Source organism: Salmo salar, chromosome 14 (genome assembly GCF_965601325.2).
Source record: "Salmo salar chromosome 14, fSalSal1, whole genome shotgun sequence".
Classification (NCBI taxonomy): Eukaryota; Metazoa; Chordata; class Actinopteri; order Salmoniformes; family Salmonidae; genus Salmo; species Salmo salar.
This window is the reverse complement of record NC_138304.1, coordinates 64692365-64714572: the sequence shown is the minus strand read 5'-3', so window position 1 is coordinate 64714572 and position 22208 is coordinate 64692365. Positions and strand designations below refer to the sequence as shown.

The 22208-nt window shown below is 42.8% G+C and overlaps 1 protein-coding gene across 1 annotated transcript in view; it reads right to left on the bottom strand.

Annotated features, from left to right (window-relative positions):
- LOC106570106 (ephrin-A3) overlaps nucleotides 1-21725 on the bottom strand; it is a 95611-nt gene extending 73886 nt beyond the window's left edge. The window contains exon 1 of the mRNA XM_014142114.3: nucleotides 20971-21725. Within this exon, the coding sequence (XP_013997589.1) occupies nucleotides 20971-21077 (107 nt within the window). The 5' untranslated portion in view covers nucleotides 21078-21725. The remainder of the gene's footprint in view (nucleotides 1-20970) is intronic.
- Nucleotides 21726-22208: the final 483 nt, after the last annotated feature.

Below are 22208 nucleotides of genomic sequence, written 5' to 3'. Positions count from 1 at the left end.
GACATTAATATTCTCTATGCCAACTCTCCCTCCCCCTCCATCTCCTATCTTCCTTTACATCTCTGCCTTGGCTTATAGCTACCTCCTCTACCTCTCTTCCTGCCATTCTTCCAATCTTCCTATCTTTCTTTAGCTGGTTATTTCTGCCTTACCTTGTTCTACCTCTTTCTGTTGCTCTCCCTCTCTAGAGAAATGGCACAGAATCCTTTAACTGCTGTAAAAGCAAATATATTTATCATAACCATGTATCTCCTATATTTACTAACAGAAATGCACAAAAAACACACACATACACAGCCTGCAGCTAGCACAAATAGATTTTAGCCAACACATGCGCACGCACATACACATTACTGTAGCATGGTAAATGAAAGGGGGTTAATGTGCGGCAGTGTCCGCTCTCCTCCAATGCACGGCAATGCGGTTTAGTGTGGTCTTCTGGGACTTCCCATTGTCTCCACACAAGGTGAGAACAGAAAAGCAACAGAAGGCTGGGCAGAACCACTTCAAATATACCACCGAGAGTGAAGACAGAAGAGAAGGGCTACCCTCCATGCAGGAACATCCCCACATAGCAGCAGCCATGGCCTGCCGTGTACTCAGTCAGAAAGAAAAACACACATCAGGTAGGAGAAAGAGCAAGAGAGAGCAAGACATTGAAAACAGGCTGAATCAGTATTCTGCACTCCCAGACAATCACAAAGATAGGCTAGATATTCACCCCCCCCCCCCCCCCCCCCCACACACACACCCAATCATAGACATACAATGTCCCTTCCATGCAAAGTCTTACACACCAAGACTCAAGACACACACGCACACACTCATATACACGTTAATACATTGAGAGAGAAAGAGAGAGTGCAGCAGGACATTGATATTCAGCACACCCACACACAACGTGGTGAGGATCTGGAATCTAGGATCTGGGCTCATCTCTCTGTGTGTCTCCCAGTTTACATACTGAACTGTTCTGTTCTGCACAATCACTTGACACACACACAACACTGCACACTATCGTCTACACAAACGCACCCAACTATACATTAAGTGCAAAATCTGAAAAAGACACTAAAGTAACAATTACAGTAGCCATTACACAGACATAAGGACATAGGCACACAGGCAAAAATAACATACACATACTGCACTATCCTTGAAATAGAACAGCAAACAAAGCCAGCCACACACCGGACATAAGATACTTTTACACACATCCTCACCGCATCGCTTGAGACATACCCACACTCGTTTTCGAATACACAAACATTAAACACACACACACTACTACTACACACACTAGTGAACCAGAGAGAGCACGTCCATTGATAGAGGACACTATGAGTGAGATTTGAGTCACATATATTCCAGTATACATCAATGACAATAACACAGAGATTACAACATGTGCATGTGTGTGAAGAGAAAGGCATGATTATGCATGTGCTGTAGCTCATGTATTAACCATAACCAAATGTATTTCATTTAAAAAAATAATAATTTAAATGTTTTAACCTTTTATTTAAATAGGCAAGTCAATTCTTATTTACAATGACGGCCTACCCGGCCAAACCCAGACGACTCTGGGCCAATTGTGCACCGCCCTATTGGACTCAAAGTCACAGCCAGATGTGATACAGCCTGGATTCGAACCAGGGACAGTAGTGACGCCTCTTGCAATGAGATGTAGTGCCTTAGACCGCTGCACCACTCGGGAGCCCAGAGGGGAGGCGAATTAGGTCAGCAGTTTGGGAGTTGCAATCTATGCAAAACACAATGACACAAACTTCTTGTCTTGCATGTCAAATAATACTATTAGCTTTTCTGGGCTGCTTCTAGGTTAGTCTTTTGGCTTGGCAAAGGTGGGACTTCTTCCATCAAGGTTCCCAGTCCTATATGGCTTACTAACAAGAATTCTTCTTCCATCCATGCCTTGAGGTAGTGGCCTCCTGTCCATTCCACTTATTTGACTTTCAAGCTCTAAAGACTTCCCCTATCATATTTGTAATAGAACTGTTTCGCTTGAAGTTGTCCCCCTTCAATATAACCGGACACATTAAACTTCTGGAGGCAGCAGTGGCTGCCTGCTGCCGTTGAAGGAGGTCAAATTACATTTAGTCATTTTGAATGTGCAAAGCACTGGAGAGAGATTTCAATTTTCTTTAGATGTTCTCATTACAGAGTCGACGGCTGCCAAAGGGTCTCAGACCTTCCTATAATTACAGCTTCAATAGGCAAATTCTCAATTATAACAGAATACCTAATTATTACATCCATATTCAGAATTGGCCCCCTTGATAGATAGACTAAAAAGCACTCCCATCCAATGAACTCCAGGAGAGCTTCCGTTCCGCTGCCTGTTCATGTGACTGCATTGTTGTAAAATACTCAGCAGTATTACAGCAAAGACATGGCTTAAGGCCTGTAGGGGGATGTTAAGACAGCAAGATATGTGACCTGATTCAGGAAACTAGGCGTATGTCGCAACTCACGACTTCACAGGAGAGCCGTTTGAACGTAAAAAAAAAAAAGAATTGGGCAGAAATGCCTTCTCGAAAGTTCACATGTTCATGTGCCTTAATAACAAACTTGTATGCCATCTGCAAATACGAATAAAATTGTTAAATTACGAGCCTTGTTGGTTAAGCCACAGAAAAAGCAACCTTCCCACTAGACATGATTGGCTGAGATAATGAGTGGGCTGGACATGCCGAGAGAGGAGTTTGGATTGGTCTGCCATATAGAAAGCTTTGGTTTATTTTAGCTGGTTAGTCTGTGCTGGTAATCCTGTCGAACGCTGCTTTTTAAAAAAGTTTACAATGTAGTGGAGCTGCATAGCTAAGTGTTGCTCTCCACTCTCTGGAGGATCAAGTTTTGAAATCAGTGGAATTAGAGTATGATAGCTAAAGAGATGGCGAAAACACCTGTCTCCGGATTACATCCTCAAACTAAGGGCAACTGTGGCATGGCATCCACGACAAGGAGAAGCGTCCATCATGCATGATGAAGTATACAGGTAAGATGGCTAGCTACATTTTCAGATATTAAACTCTTCTAATTTTGACAAAGTGGTTTCATTTCAAGCTAAAGTGTACTGTTAGCTAGCTAGCTAACATCAGCTGGCTGGCTCCCTAGCTGACGTTATAATTTGTACCCCAGAGGTGTTTGCTTTGCTAGTTAGAGCCTAATGTTAGCTGGTTGGTTAACCTCTCTGGGCCAGTGGGACGTTAGCGTCCCACCCTAGTCAACAGCCAGTGGAATCACGTGGCGCGAAATACAAATACCTCATAAATGCTATAACTTCCATTTTTCAAACATCTGACTATTTTACACCATTTTAAAGACAAGACTCTCGTTAATCTAACCACATTGTCCGATTTCAAAAAGGCTTTACAGCAAAAGCAAAACATTACATTATGTCAGGAGAGTACCCTGCAAAAATAATCACACAGCCATTTTCAAAGCAAGCATATATGTCACAAAAACCAAAACCACAACTAAATGCAGCACTAACCTTTGATGATCTTCATCAGATGGCACTCCTAGGACATTATATTATACAATACATGCATGTTTTGTTCAATCAAGTTAATATTTATATCAAAACCCAGCTTTTTACATTAGCATGTGATGTTCAGAACTAGCATACCCACCGCAAACTTCCGGTGAATTTACTAAATTACTCATGATTAACGTTCACAAAATACATAACAATTATTTTAAGAATTATAGATACAGAACTCCTTTATGCAATCGCGGTGTCAGATTTTAAAATAGCTTTTCGGCGAAAGCACATTTTGCAATATTCTGAGTACATAGCCCGGCCATCACGGCTAGCTAATTTGACACCCACCAAGTTTGGCCCTCACCAAACTCAGATTTACTATAAGAAAAATTGGATTACCTTTGCTGTTCTTCGTCAGAATGCACTCCCAGGACTTCAACAACAAATGTTGTTTTGGTTCCAAATAATCCATAGTTATATCCAAATACCTCCGTTTTGTTTGTGCGTTCAGGTCACCATCCAAAGGGTGATGCGCGAGCGCATTTAGTGAAAAAAAAAAATCTAAATATTCCATTACCGTACTTCGAAGCATGTCAAACGCTGTTTAAAATCAAGTTTTATGCGATTTTTCTCGTAAAATAGCGATAATATTCCAACCGGGCGACGTTGTATTCATTCAAGCCTGAAATAAAAAAATGGAGAATTCTCATGAACGCGCTTCTCAGTCTCACTGTTCCCAGGCTGACCACTCACAAACAGAGCTGCTGTACTTTGCCCAGAGACTGCAGACACCCCATTACACTTTCTGGCGCCTTCTGAGAGCCAATGGAAGCCTTAGAAAATGTCACGTTACAGCAGAGACGCTGTATTTTCTATAGAGATGCAACTGAAGGACAACAAATTGTCAGACAGGGCACTTCCTGTATGGAATCTTCTCAGGTTTTGGCCTGCCATATGAGTTCTGTTATACTCACAGACACCATTCAAACAGTTTTAGAAACTTTAGAGTGTTTTCTATCCAAATCTACTAATTATATGCATATTCTCGTTTCTGGGCAAGAGTAGTAACCAGTTTAAATCGGGTATGGTTTTTATCCGGCCGTGCAAATACTGCCCCCTAGCCCCAACAGGTTAACTCCCAGCATATTCATGCAGTGTAGTAATGACATGATTTGGCACTATGTTCATTGTTGTTTAACTAGCTCAAGTTAGCTGGCTGGCTCGTTAGCTAACGTGTGATTTTACACATTGTTTACCTAACTAGGTTCATTGTTTACCTAGCTAGCTACATGTTTAAAGCTAAAGTGTACTGTTAGCTAGCTAGCTAACGTTGTCTGGCTGGCTCCCTAGCTGATGTTGTTATTCGTATCCCACAGCTGTTTGCTTCGCTAGTTAGAGCCTAATGTTACCTAGCTGACATTGAACCTGGATGGGTAGCTCCCAGCATATTCATGCAGTGTAGTAACAACATGATTTGGCACTATGTTCATTGTTGTTTAACTAGCTAACTTTAGCCTGGTTTAAGGCACTGCATCGCAGTGCTAGCTGTGCCACTAGAGATCCTGGTTCAAGTCCAGGCTCTGTCGCAGCCGGCCGCGACCGGGAGACTCATGGGACGGCGCACAATTGGCCCAGCGTCGTCCAGGTTAGGGGAGGGCTTGGCCAGCAGTGACATTCTTGTCCCAAAGCGCACTAGCAACTCCTGTGGCGGGCCGTGCGCATGCATGCTGACACAGTTGCCAGATGTATGATGTTTCCTTCGACACGTTGGTGAGGCTGGCTTCAGGATTAAGCGAGCAGTATGTTAAGAAGCAGTGCGGCTTGGCTGGGATGTGTTTCGGAGGACGCATGGTACTCGACCTTCGCCTTTCCCAATTCCATACGGGAGTTGCAGCGATGGGACAAGACTGTAACTACCAATTGGATACCACGAAATTGAGGAGAAAAAGGGGTAAAAAATAATAAACTAGCTAACGTTAGCTGGCTGGCGCGTTAGGTAATGTTACGTGTGGGATTTCACACGTTGTTTACCTAGCTAGGTTCATTGTTTACCTAGCTAGCTACATGTCTTAAGCTAAAAAGTGTACATCACGTGTTGAATATGGTTGGTGTTAGTAAATGTCTGCAAAGAAGCGTAATGAAATTTTTGCCAGCAGAGCGGGTTAGGCTGTTTTCATGTTATCCATAGGTAAACAAATTATCGGCCGGAGCGTCAAGTGTGCGCTCTGAACGCGAAATAAGATGGGTGGGGCTAATGCTTTCAGAGGGTGTGAACGATACTGAATGGGTGTAGACATAGAAGAGCTCTTCACTAGATACCAAAACATTCAAAGGTCATTTTCTCAAAAGTTAGCTAACAAGTTTATCAACTTTCAAAGCAGAATTACTTTCCCATTGTTCCTCAACAATACACTATGATATACCATTTTGTAGCTCTGTGTCTCTACTTTTATCCAATGTAAAAAACACAATTTCAAATGTTGCTACATAAGACCAAATCCAGGTGGTGAGTCACATATGACAAAGCACAGGCTTGTGACTAAGTGCTTTTTCCCACCAAAAATGTTAAATTATGAAGTATAGTTATCTATTGAAGAGGTACTGGCTAACAAAAACTACAGACCCAATCTTCACACCAGAGAGGTTTTCTTATCGACAAACGATAACGTATTTTCCAGGCCCTGTAGCAAAGTCCATGACAAGATACTATGGCCAGTGACCATCCATTGATCAATGGCTTTGATATTTTTCCACGTGGGGAACAATTTGCTTCACAAGAGCAATGCAATTTCCTGGCAGCAACCTAACAACACTGGTAGCATAATACACTCCAGAGACGAACTGGCTATAGAGCAGTACTGGCAAATGCCAGAAGAGCTGGTCCATCTTAAGCTTATTTGGGCCTGTCTAAATTGGGGGTTTTGTGCAGAATTATCATTATTTGGCTATTAATGGCCTTGAGGGGGAAAAAATGGGCAGAAGTAATGGAAATAATGGGCCGGTGTGTTAGAAATGCCTGTGCCAATTTCTAGTACGTCCCTGCTCATACCACTACTAGCATAATGTACCATACACTGTAGTAGAACTTAGAGGAGGCGGCTCAGGCTGAGAGTTGGAAGGCCTCCTCTGTAGGAGTATTTGCATTCAAATCATTGAGTCTGAAATTGGTTCTACCTGTCTGGATCAGGGCTATCTCCTGTGGGTTTACAGAGCCAGCTAAGTGCAGCCTCTATAACCTTGGAGCGCCTGGAATACTAATGACTTTTGATGGCATGTGAAGGGGCCTTGTGTGTTCTCTGTGTTCATCTGAAGAAGGCATGCCCTAACTTTCAGATTAGTCCCATGACACTTCCCCAGTAGGGCTCTTGATATGAACAGAGAGAAAATACACAGTGGGTGTGTCCCAAATGGCATCATGTTACTCAAGAGCTCTCTCCCTCATTATTGAGTGGAATTTTCATGGTGGGCATTGGGTGTGTTTCAAATGGCACCCTATTCCCTATATAGTGCACTACAATATATAGGGAATAGGGTGCCATTTGAAACACACCAATCTTATGAACCTCTTAGAGAGAAAGAGCTTTCCATACAAGAGATACGCCTCTTCTCTATAGTCTACAACGTGACCAGTCTTCTCATCAATCTATAGCTGGATCATATCTCAAGAAGTCCCTTTATTGTATAATACAGTAACTGGAAATACACTACATGATCAAAAATATGTGGACACCTGCTCGTCGAACATCTCATTCCATAATTATGGGCATTAATATGGAGTTGGTCTCCCCTTTGCTGCTATAACAGCCACCACTCTTCTGTGAAGGCTTTCCACTAGATGTTGTAACATTGCTGCAGGGACTTGCTTCCATTCAGCCACAAGAGCATTAGTGAAGTCAGGCACTAATGTTGGCGATTAGGCCTGGCTAGCAGTCGGCGTTCCAATTCATCCCAAAGGTGTCTGATGGGGTTGAGGTCAGGGCTCTGTACTGGCCAGTCAAGTTCTTCCACACTGATCTCACAAACTATTTCTGTATGGACCTTGCTTTGTGCACGGGGGCATTGTCATGCTGAAACAGGAAAGGGCCTTCACCAAACTGTTGTTACAAAGTTGAAAGCACAGAATAGTCTAGAATGTCATTGTATGCTGTATCGTTAACATTTCCCTTCACTGGAACTAAGGGGCCTAGTCCGAACCATGAAAAACAGCCCCAGACCATTATTCCTCCTCCACCAAAGTTTACAGTTGGCACATTATGCATTCAGGCAGGTAGTCTTCTCCTGGCATTTGCCAAACCCAGATTTGTCCATTGAATTGCCAGATAGTAAAGCGTGATTCATCCCTCCAGAGAACGCGTTTCCAATGCTCCAGAGTCCAATGGCAGCGAGCTTTACACCACTCCAGCCGATGCTTGGCATTACGCATAGGGATCTTAAGCCCGTGCGTAGTTGCTCGGCCATGGAAACCCATTTCATGAAGCTCCCGACGAACAGTTTCTGTGCTGACGTTGCTTTCAGAGGTAGTTTGGAACTCGGTAGTGAGTGTTGCAACCAAGGATAGACAATTTTTAAGCGCTTCAGCACTCCGCGGTCCCATTCTGTGAGGTTGTGTGGCCTACCACTTTGCAGCTGAGACGTTGTTGCTCATGCACATTTCCACTTCGCAATTACAGTTGACCGGGGCAGCTCTAGCAGGGCAGAAAATTTGACGAACTGACTTGTTGGAAAGGTGGCATCCTATGACGGTGCCATGTTGGAAGTCACTGAGCTCTTCAGTAAGGCCATTCTACTGCCAGTGTTTGCCTATAGAGACTGCATGGCTGTGCTTGATTTTTTACACCTGTCAGCAACGGGTGTGGCTGAAATTGCCAAATCCACTAATTTGAAGGGGTGTCCACATACACTATATATGCAAAAGTATCTTCATAGTGTGTGAATACAATAGCGACACATTTCTTAGGAAATGTTGAATAATTTGGCTTTTTTGAACTGCATTGTCTTGCTGACATGTGTTTTGCAGACTTTGAGAGGAAGGCAATCGATAATAAGCATTGAAAATCTCATCATCGTGCATTGCCTCTGAGTTCTTGCTATACTTTTCATCGGTATCCAGCAACATTTTTACTTTTCTCTTCCCTTCAGCCACAACAGTATGTCAAAGCTGAAGGAGTATTGAGGAGTATTTCTGTCTGTAATGTAGTCATTTTGTGGGGAAAAACTAATTCGGATTAGCTGGACCTGGCTCCCCAGTGGGTGGGCCTGGCTTCCAGGAGGGTGGGCCAATGTCCAGGGCTCACCCATGGCTGCACCCCTGCCCAGTCATGTGAAATCCATAGATTAGGGCCAAATTAATTTATTTCAATTGACTGATTTCCTTACATGAACTTTAACTCAGTAAAATCTTTGAAATGTGTGTATGTTGCATGTAAATACTTGTTCAGTATATATTGATTCACACACCCACCCTCAGCATCCATACGGACCACTAAGGTTGCGTCCCAAATGGCGCCCTATTCTCTACACAGAGCACTATTTTTGACCAGAGCCCTGTGGATGAAAGTCAAAAGGAGCGATAAAAAAAAAAGACACCATGCCACAAATACAAACAGTATCCTTTCAGCTTGCTTTCTCCAGCCATTTTGCAAGACTCATACCAGCAAATAGTAAAAATACTGTAGAAAACAGCTTTCCCATCCCAAGTTCGTTGTTTATGTCTGTATTTCTTTTTATATACCTGTGCCAACCTATTGCAAAAAGAGAACATTTGAAAATTATTAAATCACTTAACTAACAGCTCTCTGGGTCTGCAGTGGCTTAGGAAAATCAATAGAATGTGAAGACACAGATGATAAATGTTTTTAATTTGCATAATGCTATATTATTTCAGAAATACTTCTGTGGGACTGTAATTGGATGAACTTATTGTGATACCAGATGCTATTGCTCTGGGTTTAAAGAGCAGAGGATGCTGGGACAGGTCTTCAGTCTAGAGTTTGGTGCCAAGGTGCCAGCTCTCTGCTCATATTATTTATTCTTTATTTTATTTGTCCCTTGAAGTTGTGTGGTTGCTCTAATTAAACCGTGGGAGTCTATCTGAAGTCGCAGTGTCCATGGATAATCATTCTTTACCACAGCCTTTACATCAGGAGGCTGAAAAGGCCCTCAGATCCTCAAAAAGTTCTACAGCTGCACCATTTAGAGCATCTTGACTGGCTGCATCACCGCTTGGTATGGCAAATGCTTGGCATTCGACTGCTATAGAGGGTAGTGTGTTTACCGGTGCCGAGCTCCCTGCCATCCAGGACCTCTATGCCAGGCGGTGCAGCTGAAGAGTGCTGTGGTAGCCATGCTGGTTAAGTGTGCCTTGAATTCTAAATAAATCACAGACCGTGTCACCAGCAAAGCACCCCCACACCATCACACCTCCATACTCCAAGGTGGGAACCACACATGCGGAGATCATTTGCTCACCTACTCTGCGTCTCACAAAGACACGGCGGTTGGAACCAAAAATCTCAAATTTGGTCTCATCAGACCAAAGGACACATTTCCACCGGTCTAATGTCCATTGCTCATGTTTCTTAGCCCAAGCAAGTCTCTTCTTCTTATTGGTGTCCTTTAGTAGTGGTTTCTTTGCAGCAATTTGACCATGAAGGCCTGATTCACGCAGTCTCCTCTGAACAGTCGATGTTGAGATGTGTCTGTTACTTGAACTCTGTGAAGCATTTCTTTGGGCTGCAATTTCTGAGCCTGGTAACTCTAATGAACTTATCCTCTGCAGCAGAGGTAACTCTGGGTCTTCCTTCCTGTGGCAGTCCTCATGAGAGCCAGTTTCATTCATCATTCATCACTTTCATCAAAGTTCTTGAAATGTTCCATATTGACTGGCCTTTATGTCTTAAAGTAATGATGGACTGAATTGTTGTTTCTCTTTGCTTATTTCAGCTGTTATTGCCATAATATGGAAATGCAGGAACAGGGACAAGGTGGAGTCGTAATTCAATGGCTCAGACACAAGACATATGTGGCAGGGTCTACAGGAAATCACGTACTACCAAAACAGCCACGTCACGGACACCGACGTCACGCTTCCAGACAAACTAAACACCTCCTTTGCCCGCTTTGAGGATAATACAGTGCCACCGCCGCGGCTTGCTAACTAAGACTGCGTCCCCACATCTCCTTCTTAGTGGCTGACGTGAGTAAAACATTTACATTTGTTAACCCTCGCAAGGCTGCTGGCCCAGACGGTATCCCCATCCTCAGAGCATCCTCAGAGCATGCACAGACCAGCTGGCTGGTGTGTTTACGGACATATTTAATTGCTCCCTATCCCAGTCTGTTGTCCCCACATGCTTCAAGATGGCCACCATTGTTCCTGTACCCAAGAAGGCAAAGATAACTGAACTAAATGACTACCGCCCTGTAGCACTCACTTCTGTCATCATGAAATGCTTTGAGGCTAGTCAAGAATCATATCACCGCCACCTTACCGGCCACCCAAGACCCACTTCAGTTTGCATACCGCCCCAACAGGTCCACAGATGACGGAATCGCCTTCCCACTCCCCTATCCCATCTGGACAAAATGAATACCTATGCAAGAATTCTGTTCATTGACTACAGCTCAGCATTCAACACCATAGTCTCCTCCAAGCTCATCATCAAGCTGGAGGCCCTGGGTCTCAACCACGCCCTGTGCAACTGGGTACTGGAATTTCTGACCGGCCGCCCCCAGGTGGTGAAGGTAGGAAACAACATCTCCACTTCACTGACCCTCAACACTGGGGCCCCAGAACGGCGTGTGCTCAGCCCTCTCCTGTACTCCCTGTTCACCCATGACCGCATGGCCATGCACGCCTCCAACTCAATCATCAAGTTTGCAGACGACACAACAGTAGTGGGCCTGATCACCAACAACGACGAGACAGCCAACAGGGAGGAGGTGAGGGCAATCGGAGTATGGTGTCAGGAAACAACCTCTCCCTCAACATCAACAAAACAAAGGAGATGATCATGGACTTCTAGAAACAGCAGAGGGAGCACCCCCCTATCCACATCGAAGGGACAGCAGTGGAGAAGGTGGAAAGTTTTCTGTTCCTGGTTTACACATCACAGACAAACTGTGACAGTGTGGTGAAGAAGGCGCAACAGCGCCTCCTCAACCTCAGGAGGCTGAAGAAATGTGGCTTGTCACCCAAAACCCTGACAAACTTTTACAGATGCACAATCCAGAGCATCCTATCGGGCTGTATCACAGCCTGGTACGGCAACTACACCGCCCTCAACCACAAGGCTCTCCAGAGGGTGGTGCGGTCTGCACAACGCATCACTGGGGGGCAAACTACCTCCCTCCATGAGACCTGCAGCACCCGATGTCACAGGAAGGCCAAAAAGTTCATCAAGGACAACAACCACCCGAGCCACTGCCTGTTCAAACCACTATCATCCAGAGGTCAGCGTGGTCAGTACAGGTGCATCAAAGCTGGAACCGAGAGATTGAAAAACAGCTTCTATCTCAAGGACATCAGTCTACTAAACAGCAATCACTAACTCTTAGAGGCTGCTGCCTACATTGAGACCCAATCACTGGACATTTTAATAAATGGATTACTAATCACTTTAAACAATGCCACTTTAAATAATATGTTAACATTATTAAAGTCGCATCTTACATTACTCATATAACATGTACATACAGTATTTTATACCATCTACTGCACCTTGCCTATGCCGCTCGGCCATCGCTCATCCATATGTACATATTCTCATTCACCCCTTTAGATTTGTGTGTATTAGGTTGTTGTTGGGGAATTGTTAGATTACTTGTTACATATTACTGCACTGTCGGAACTAGAAGCACAAGCATTTCGCTACACTCGCATTAATATCTGCTAACCATGTGTACGTGACCAACACAATTTGATTTGACTAGTTTTTTTTTACCAAATAGGGCTATCTTCTGTATACCACCCTTACCTTGTTACAACACAAATTATTGGCTCAAACACACTAAGAAGGAAAGAAATTCCACAAATGAACTTTTAACAAGGAACACCTGTTAATTGAAATGCATTCCAGGTGACTACCTCATGAAGCTGGTTGAGAGAATGCCAAGAGTGTGTAAAGCTGTCATCAAGGCAAAGGGTGGCTACTTTGAAGAATCTCAAATATAAAATATATTTTGAGTAGTAACACTTTTGGTTACTACATGATTCCATATGTGTTATTTCATAGTTTTGATGTCTTCACTATTATTCTACAATGTAGAAAATAGTAAAATTAAAGAAAAACCCTGGAATGAGTAGGTGTGTCCTAACTTTTGACTGGTACTGTACATATCTATCTCAATTACCCCTTCACATCGGCTAGGTACTGGTACCCCGTGAATATAGCCAAGTTATCGTTACTCATTATGTATTTTGCTTTATATTGGCCAGGTCGCAGTTGTAAATGAGAACTTGTTCTCAACTGGCCTACCTGGTTAAATGAAGGTGAAATAAAAAACAATTATAAAAAAAATATTGCTTGTGTTGATATATATTTTTTTTAAATTATATTATTTGTCTTTTTTTTCTCTGCATTGTTGGGAAGACTTTCACTGTTAGTCTACACCTGTTGTTTACAAAGCATGTGACAACATTTTATTTGATTTCAAGAATGAAAGCTAATTAACTCTGCTGGATTCGCACTGGATTTTGTATTCTCCTGATTCGGAGCACCTCCCTACCTAGCTTGTTGACGTGCTGGAGTTTTCCTAACTGTTTGGTGTTTATTAAAGAGGTTAAGAGTTTTATCACAAGTGCCATCGGCAATACTTATGACTGCAGGGTTTCAACGTTGGTTACTGTGACTAATTCAAGCAACTTCGGTTCCTTATATATATATATATATATATATATATATATACATACATACATACATACATACATATAGAGTTGAAGTCGGAAGTTTACATACACCTTAGCAGAATACATTTAAACTCAGTTTTTCACAATTCCTGACATTTAATCTAAGTAAAAATTCCCTGTTTTAGGTCCGTTAGGATCACCTCTTTATTTTAAGAATGTGAAATGCCAGAATAATAGTACAGAATAATAGTAGAGAGAATTATTTATTTCAGCTTTTATTTCTTTCATCACATTCCCAGTCGGTCAGAAGTTTACATACACTCAATTAGTATTTGGTAGCATTGCCTTTAAAATGTTTCACTTGGGTCAAACATTTAGGGTAGCCTTCCAAAAGCATCCCACAATAAGTTGGGTGAATTTTGGCCCATTCCTCCTGACAGAGCTGGTGTAACTGTGTCAGGTTTGTAGGCCTCTTGCTCGCACACACTTTTTCAGTTCTGTCCCCAAATTTTCTATAGGATTGAGGTCAGGTAATGGCCATTCCAATAACTTGACTTTGTTGTCCTTAAGCCATTTTGCCACAACTTTGGAAGTATGTTTGGGGTCATTGTCCATTTGGAAGACCCATTTGCGAACAAGCTTTAACTTCCTGACTGACGTCTTGAGAAGTTGTTTCAATATATCCACATAATTTCCCTTCCTCATCATGCCATCTATTTTGTGAAGTGCACCAGTCCCTCCTGCAGCAAAGCACCCCCACAACATGATGCTGCCACCCCCGTGCTTCATGGTTGGGATGGTGTTCTTCAGCTTGCAAGCCCTTTTTCCTCCAAACATAACAATGGTCATTATGGCCAAACAGCTCTAATTTTGTTTCATCAGACCAGAGGACATTTCTCCAAAAAGTACGATCTTTGTCCCCATGTGCAGTTGCAAACCGTAGTCTGGCTTATTTATGGCGGTTTTGTAGCAGTGGCTTCTTCCTTGCTGAGCGGCCTTTCAGGTTATGTCGATATAGGACTTGTTTTACTGTGGATATAGATACTTTTGTACCGGTTTACTCCAGCATCTTCACAAGGTCCTTTGCTGTTGTTCTGGGATTGATTTGCACTTTTCGCACCAAAGTACGTTCATCTCTAGGAGACAGAACGCGTCTCCTTCCTGAGCGGTATGACGGCTGCGTCATCCCATGGTGTTTATACTTGCGTACTATTGTTTGTACAGATGAACGTGGTACCTTCATGCGTTTGGAAATTGCTCCCAAGGATCAATCAGACTTGTGGAGGTCTACAATTTTTTTCTAAGGTCTTGACTGATTTCTTCTGATTTTCCCATGATGTCAGGCAAAGAGGCACTGAGTTTGAAGGTAGGCCTTGAAATACATCCACAGGTACACCTCCAATTGACTCAAATGATGTCAATTAGCCTATCAGAATCTTCTAAAGCCATGACATCATTTTCTGGAATTTTCCAAGCTGTTTAAATGCACAGTCAACTTAGTGTATGTAAACTTCTGACCCACTGGAATTGTGATACAGTGAATTAGAAGTGAAATAATCTTTCTGTAAACAATTGTTGGAAAAATTATTTGTGTCATGCACAAAGTAGATGTCCTAACCGACTTGCCAAAACTATAGTTTGTTAACAAGAAATTTGTGGAGTGGTTGAAAAACAAGTTTTAATGATTCAAACCTAAGTGTATGTAAACTTCTGATTTCAAATGTACAGTCGTGACCAAAAGTGTTGAGAATGACACAAATACTAATTTTCACAAAGTCTGCTGCCTCAGTTTGTATGATGGCAATTTGCATATACTCCAGAATGTTATGAACAGTGATCAGATGAATTAATTGCAAAGTCCCTCTTTGCCATGCAAATGAACTGAATACCAAAAAAACATTTCCACTGCATTTCAGCCCTGCCACAAAAGGACCAGCTGACATCATGTCAGTGATTCTCTCGTTAACACAGGTGTGAGTGTTGATGAGGGCAAGGCGGGAGATCACTCTGTCATGCTGATTGAGTTTGAATAACAGACTGGAAGCTTCAAAAGGAGGGTGGTGCTTGGAATCATTGTTCTTCCTCTGTCAACCATGTCTACCTGCAAGGAAACACGTGCCGTCATTGCTTTGCACAAAAAGGGCTTCACAGGCAAGGATATTGCTGCCAGTAAGATTGTACCTAAATCAACCATTTATCGGATCATCAAGAACTTCAAGGAGAGCGGTTCAATTGTTGTGAAGGTGGCTTCAGGGCGCTCAAGAAAGTCATGGCAGCAGGCAGGTGTGAGTGCATCTGCATGCACAGTGAGGCGAAGACTTTTGGAGGATGGCCTGGTGGCAACAAGGGCAGCAAAGAAGCAAATTCTCTCCAGGAAAAACATCAGGGGCAGACTGATATTCTGCAAAAGGTACAGGGATTGGACTGCTGAGGACTGGGGTAAAGTTATTTTCTCTGATGAATCCCCTTTCTGATTGTTTGGGGCATCTGGAAAAAAACTTGTCTGGGGAAGACAAGGTGAGCGCTACCATCAGTCCTGTGTCATGCCAACAGTAAAGCATCCTGAGACCATTCATGTGTGGGGTTGCTTCTCAGCCAAGACAGTGGGCTCACTCACAATTTTGCCTAAAAACACACCCATGAATAAAGAATGGTACCAACACATCCTCCAAGAGCAACTTCTCCCAACCATCCAGGAACAGTTTGGTGACAAACAATGCCTTTTTCATAACTAAGTGGCTTGGGGAACAAAACATCGATATTTTGGGTCCATGGCCAGGAAACTCCCCAGACCTTATTCCCATTGAGAACTTGTGGTCAATCCTCAAGAGGCGGGTGGACAAACAAAAACCCACAACTTCTGACAAACTCCAAGCATTGATTATGCAAGAATCGGCTGCCATCAGTCAGGATGTGGCCCAGAAGTTAATTGACAGCATGCCAGGGCGGATTGCAGAGGTCTTGAAAAAGAAGGGTCACTGCAAATATTGACTCTTTGCATCAACTTCATGTTAATTGTCAATAAAAGCCTTTGACCCTTATGAAATGCTTGTAATTATACTTCAGTATTCCATAGTAACATCTGACAAAAATATCTAAAGACACTGAAGCAGCAAACTTTGTGGAAATTAATATTTGTGTCATTCTCAAAACTTTTGGCAACGACTGTATACATAGCAAAGACACCAAGAGACAACAAAAATACTATTTACACACTATTCATATATACATTCTTATTCAGTTCAATTAGATCTTTAGAAAGATGAGAGGTGCAGTGATACAAGATGTTTTTTAAAGCTAAACTTGCTTTTTGCCTGAGTAACCTCTGGTGGTAGAGCATTCCACGATGACATGGCTCTATACATAACTGAGCGCCGCATTAAATCTGTTTTTGGTTTGGGTACCGTGAAGAAACCCATAGTGGCATGTCTGGTGGGTTATGCATGTCTGTTTGAAGTGTATGCAAATATACAACTGGTTAGGCATTTTCAACACACAAATGTTTCTTGAAAAGACTAGAAGTAGTACATTTCTCCTAAACCCTCAACCATGAAAGATTATCATGAATGTAGTTCATGTTAGTTCTGTGTGTGCTGTTAAGGGCAAGGCATGCTGCTTTGTGCGATGTGTAGGGGTACGAGGTGACTAGGCAACAGGATAGACAATAAACAGTAACAGCAGCGCATGTGATGTCTTTCGTCTCTGACTCATTGAAGTAGAATCCCTCATCCAAATTGAGGTTAGTTATAGCTGTTCTGATGTCCAGAAGCTCTTTTCGGTCATAGGAAACAATGACGGAAACATTATGTTAAAAAAGTTACGATCACTGCAAAAAAATACACAAAATAGCACAATTGGTCAGGAGCCTGTAAAACAGCTGCTATTCTCTCCAGCACCATTCTCTTTTTCATTCACTTTGGAATCAGTGTTGCACACAGATTCCCATTCAGCACAATAGCCATCAACTACAAGGCAGGAAAGAAGGATATAATGCAGTTTGAGACGGTTGCGTGTCACGGTGGCATGACGAATGTGGAAAAGAACAAATTGAATGTCAGTGAGTAAGATGCATTTGTATGCAAAATTGGCGAGACTGTTCAGTGAGCAAGCCAGACAGACAGCCTTGCATGTAATCAGCTAGCAAATCCACTTGTGTCTCACGCGTTGTGCTGCACAGTATTGCATAGGGCCAGGCCTCTGCTATTGTCTCCGAGCACTGGTCCACATGAATAACCCTGCATGTCCACATTAGCACGGGTCACCTCCCATAAGTATAATCTCTCCATAAACAGCAGCAGCAGCACATTCGCCAAATAAATTAATTTCCACAAAAGCTCACTGCCTCGCTCTCCCTCCCTGTCTTTGGGCTCTCTAAATCATTCTCAAAATATCCTCTGCCTCACTCTACCTTCTTGGCACACTTTCCATTATTCTATCAGCACTCCATATTCTCCATCACTACTCCTCACCCCTTTCTTTCAATACCGTTCTCCACATTTTTATTTTTCTCCATCTCTATTTGTCTCCCTCTGTGTGTTTATCTATCTATTTATCTATCTATCTATCTTCCCTATAAATAATCTCACAGAGAAGATCAGAAATCTCTCTACCCAAAGTGTGTTGGGGCTCCCCTCTCCTCCGCCACCACACAGTGCCACCACCTCTGAGTTGCTGGTCCTCCACCCACACATCTTCAGTGGGGCGGTTGAGTAAGACAGCAGCTCCGCTCCGCATTGATCATGAGGAGCCCCCATGCCTCTTACTCTCAGGGAAGCTATTTGTCAAGGTGATCATTTATTTTGTAACACCGGATATGGTGAGCCAACCAGGCAGGCAGGCAGGCAGGGAGGGAGGGATGCATGCAGGCAGTGTTTTCTTTATTTGGTTTGGAAGCCTGACAGACTCAATTTCATGTCTCAAATCGGGTTCACAATATGTCATACTATGAACGCACATAGCGCAATAACACACTGAGGTTCCACCTTTCATCTTGTTTAGGAGGCAATGGTAGGCCGATTTTACAGTAAGGTGGGCAACATTTTCACACCATGGGTTCCTTGCTATTCTCTCCCACACCTGTGCAAAGTACCTGCATGCCCTGATCTCCTGCTAAGTTATGATCCTTAGGAGCGACATTGAGAGTGATTGAAAGCCACATTATTGTTTTGATCATGTTGAACATTCAATTAAGACACTACAGTTTGTGGTTGTGTCCCAAATGGCACCCTCTCCCCTACATAGTGCACTACTTTTGTGTACTATATAAGGAATGGGATGCCATTTGGGACTCAGCCTGTGTCACTGGCAAGGCCAACACCACTCACATGCGCTCCTCAAGATGTTCCACATCTCCCCTCTCTAATTGGCAGATGGCCTCAGATGCGAGATGATTTAATGGCCTGCGTGTGTGTTTTTTCCTGCTTCAGTCAGCCATTAGCAGGGACATTTTTAACGAGTTGGCTTAGGCATGCCGCTGTGAGCCGAAGCTGGGAGCAACTCTTTCTAAAGGAGATGGAGGTAGATAACTGTGCTGCAACTCCGACTGCTGCAATCAGGGCACTTCTTGTATCTCCAACTTTTGTTAACGGTATCCTAGTCTTTCCTTTTCAAACTAGTCTTCTCTTTTAAAGCCGTGCTGGAGTGGCCTAAAGCCTACGGCCTATAAGGCTTGATGGCCTATCAGTATTCCTGCCATAGCCTCTGTGGATTTGTCTGCTACCTGCAAACTGGGTCAATTTTTGCATTATTCTACAGATACTTATCTCAGTGTAGGAAGATATTACAAACAAACACACACATGCATACACACACACACACATCCCACACTGAGGCACTCATTGGAGTATATTAAAATAAAAATATATTCATATAAATGTTATATTAAGGTACCGATGTGCCAACACTTGATGAATGATTACACCATACAATGCCTAGGCATACTCCTCACGCTGTGCAAGTCATTCTGGATAGAACACACGCCAAATTAATAATGAACAATGATAGATAATACTAATACAGAATGTGACGCTCACAAACCTGCAAAATCCTCAGAGCACTTTGAACATGCACTAGCGATGCTAATGAGTCTCCTCTAATATACCTCTCCTCTATTCAGATTCACACTGACATACTTAATTGCTATCGCAACCAGAGCTGGTTGGAATTTTTACGAGGCGTTCGTTTGCACTGTTTGTTGTGTGATTGAGATACCTTGATTATAAAAAAACTGTCTGTAAGCCTCACATGCTCAGAATCCTTAATTGATTATCTTTCAGGTGCATTCAAACAACTTTATCCTATGTAATTATCTTTCTGTACCTTTCAGTCTGGGTATGTGTCCCAAATGAGACCCTATTCCCTATATATAGTGTACTACTTTTATCAGAGCCCTATGGGCCCTGGTCAACGGTAGTGCACTATAAAGGGAATAGGGTGCCATTTGGGGCACAACCTGGGTTTTGGAGGTGAATGATGAAACAGGAGCAGATGGGGGGTGGTAATGAGATGCACACAAAAAAGGAATTGAGGGGGACAGGCTGGCCATCAGAGACAGTAGAAAAATAAGAGAGAGGGTGGAAAATAACCAAGTATGAGATCGAGAGAGGCCATACAGGGGAGAAGCCAGTGTCTGAGGTGAATATAAATGGGCGAAAGGAGGAGGAAAACAAATAGAGAGAAAAAGAAAGAGAGAGCAAGAGAGAGAGAGAGAGAGAGAGAGCAAGAGGTGGGGTGAGGGGAGAAGATAAAACAATGTGAGAATGATGGATTCAATGTAAAATAATGAGAGGACAGAGGCACCAGATACCCAATCGATCTCTGCTGCAGAGGTATTGAGTTAGAGGTATGGAGAGCTTACCTACAGTATTGTAACATACTGTAGTAGGATGGAAGGGGGACAAAGATGGCAGACAATATCAGAATGGATTGCATTCAAATGCGTAGGATTGTGTGTAAAATGGAGAGAGAGAGAGAGAGAGAGAGAGAGAGATAGGGGTTCATTGATGACAGATACGAGTCATGGTGGAGGAAGAGATGGACAGTGAGAACTGAGTTGGCCATATTAAATATTCATATAGAACACCAGGGTACCCACTAACATGGTGGAAAGGAACATTACAATAACACAGCTACCTGTTATTGGCTATTATACTGTGTGTGTGTGTGTGTGTGTGTGTGTGTGTGTGTGTGTGTGTGTGTGTGTGTGTGTGTGTGTGTGTGTGTGTGTGTGTGTGTGTGTGTGTGTGTTATTGGCAATAGGCAAAATCCGTAATTCACTGTGGAAATAGCTTACAATTTGTGGAAGGGGAAAATAAAGTTATGGCATAAACATAAAGACTACTTTTTATGCTTATTTTAAAAAGGCAGTGGGCATTAATCACACAATTGACAGAATGATTTATACATAGGCCTATCAATTCACATATGAATCCTGTAAAATAGTCACACTTCATGATTTAAATTTGGAATATTTTCGTTTCACGTTTTTAGAAATTTGGGATGATCAATTCCTAATACTGACATAATACTGTCGTCAAATTAGGTCCACAGCAACAAATAAAACAAAGATGATAGTCTGTCCTACTGTATTACGCCCATATCTGTAGGCTAGTTTACTTACTGTAAATTTGAGCTGTTCCAATAGACGGCATGTCGGTCGTTGGCTCGCGTCAGGTGCAAATGTGAAAAGGCGAGCGCTATTAGACAGAGGTTGGTTGCGAGAGCCATAATCCCACTGTTCCTCGTTCTCTCTAGCCTACCTTCTTCGCTCTCAGTCCCTCCGTCCCAAACAGCAGGTCGCTGTCAACATCCCAGCGGTAACACAACCTAGTTGAAGTTTCCAGCGACGTTTGGAACGGACGAATACTTCTTCGGCACTAATTCCATTGCGACTACAAACCCCAATTCGGCATCCTCCCCAACCCTATGTTTACTTACTTTGCCTGCTGCGCACTTTGAAGTCACTGTGCTTTGAGTATTCCTTTTATGTTCCCTAATCCTCTCAACAGACTGAAAACAATAGTGTTCACAAGGAGAAGTGATAAGGCAAATTAGACTGCAATATTTGACAATGACAACTGAAGTCCCGTGTTGATGAAACGTTGCAAATCACCTCAATGTAGCCTCACATCAAGACAACCTTTCGTCTTGGACAGGCACTGCTGGCGTTGAAATGGTATCATCAAAGTTCGTCAAAAATGTGTTTACATTATCCTCCTGTTGCTAGGTTTCCTTTTTCTTTTCGACTGTAAATGTAATTGTCTACATTGTCATTTGAAATGAGTCTCGACTCAGTCAGTGCCCGTTGAGACTTTTCGGTTTCTACCTGCCGCCGCTTCCAGACTAGGGCCACACGCTGCGCACCCGTTGACTCTACAATCCCGCTTTCTGATAGACAAGACGCGCTCGCTCTGTCCATCCAGCAGCCCCGCCCCACCACCACCACCGTGTGTGCGCGTGTGTTCAATATCCTAAAGAGATTTTAATGAACCTGTTCACTTTCATCAATGGTGGATTTTAAACCACACTTTTTGGCCAGTGAAGTAATTACTATTCATTTAACTATTTTAGTCATCACTGTGTTTGATTAAATATGCACATTCTGTAGGCCTATTCAAACAGATTTGATCATATCTTTGGTGTAACTTTCATAAAAGTGGTTTTGGTGATGTGAGGCTTGATTTAGTCGCCTTAATGTGGGTGTCTATAAACTGTCCTTGAGTATAGCCAACTAAATCATTTGTATCTTGTGTTTAGTTCTCACTGAGGTTCAAGTTTGAAATACTTCATTGCAGAAAATTCTAAATGCCAAAAGCACAGTAGGTCTACAGCCCTACTTTCCTACTCACACCCCTTCTC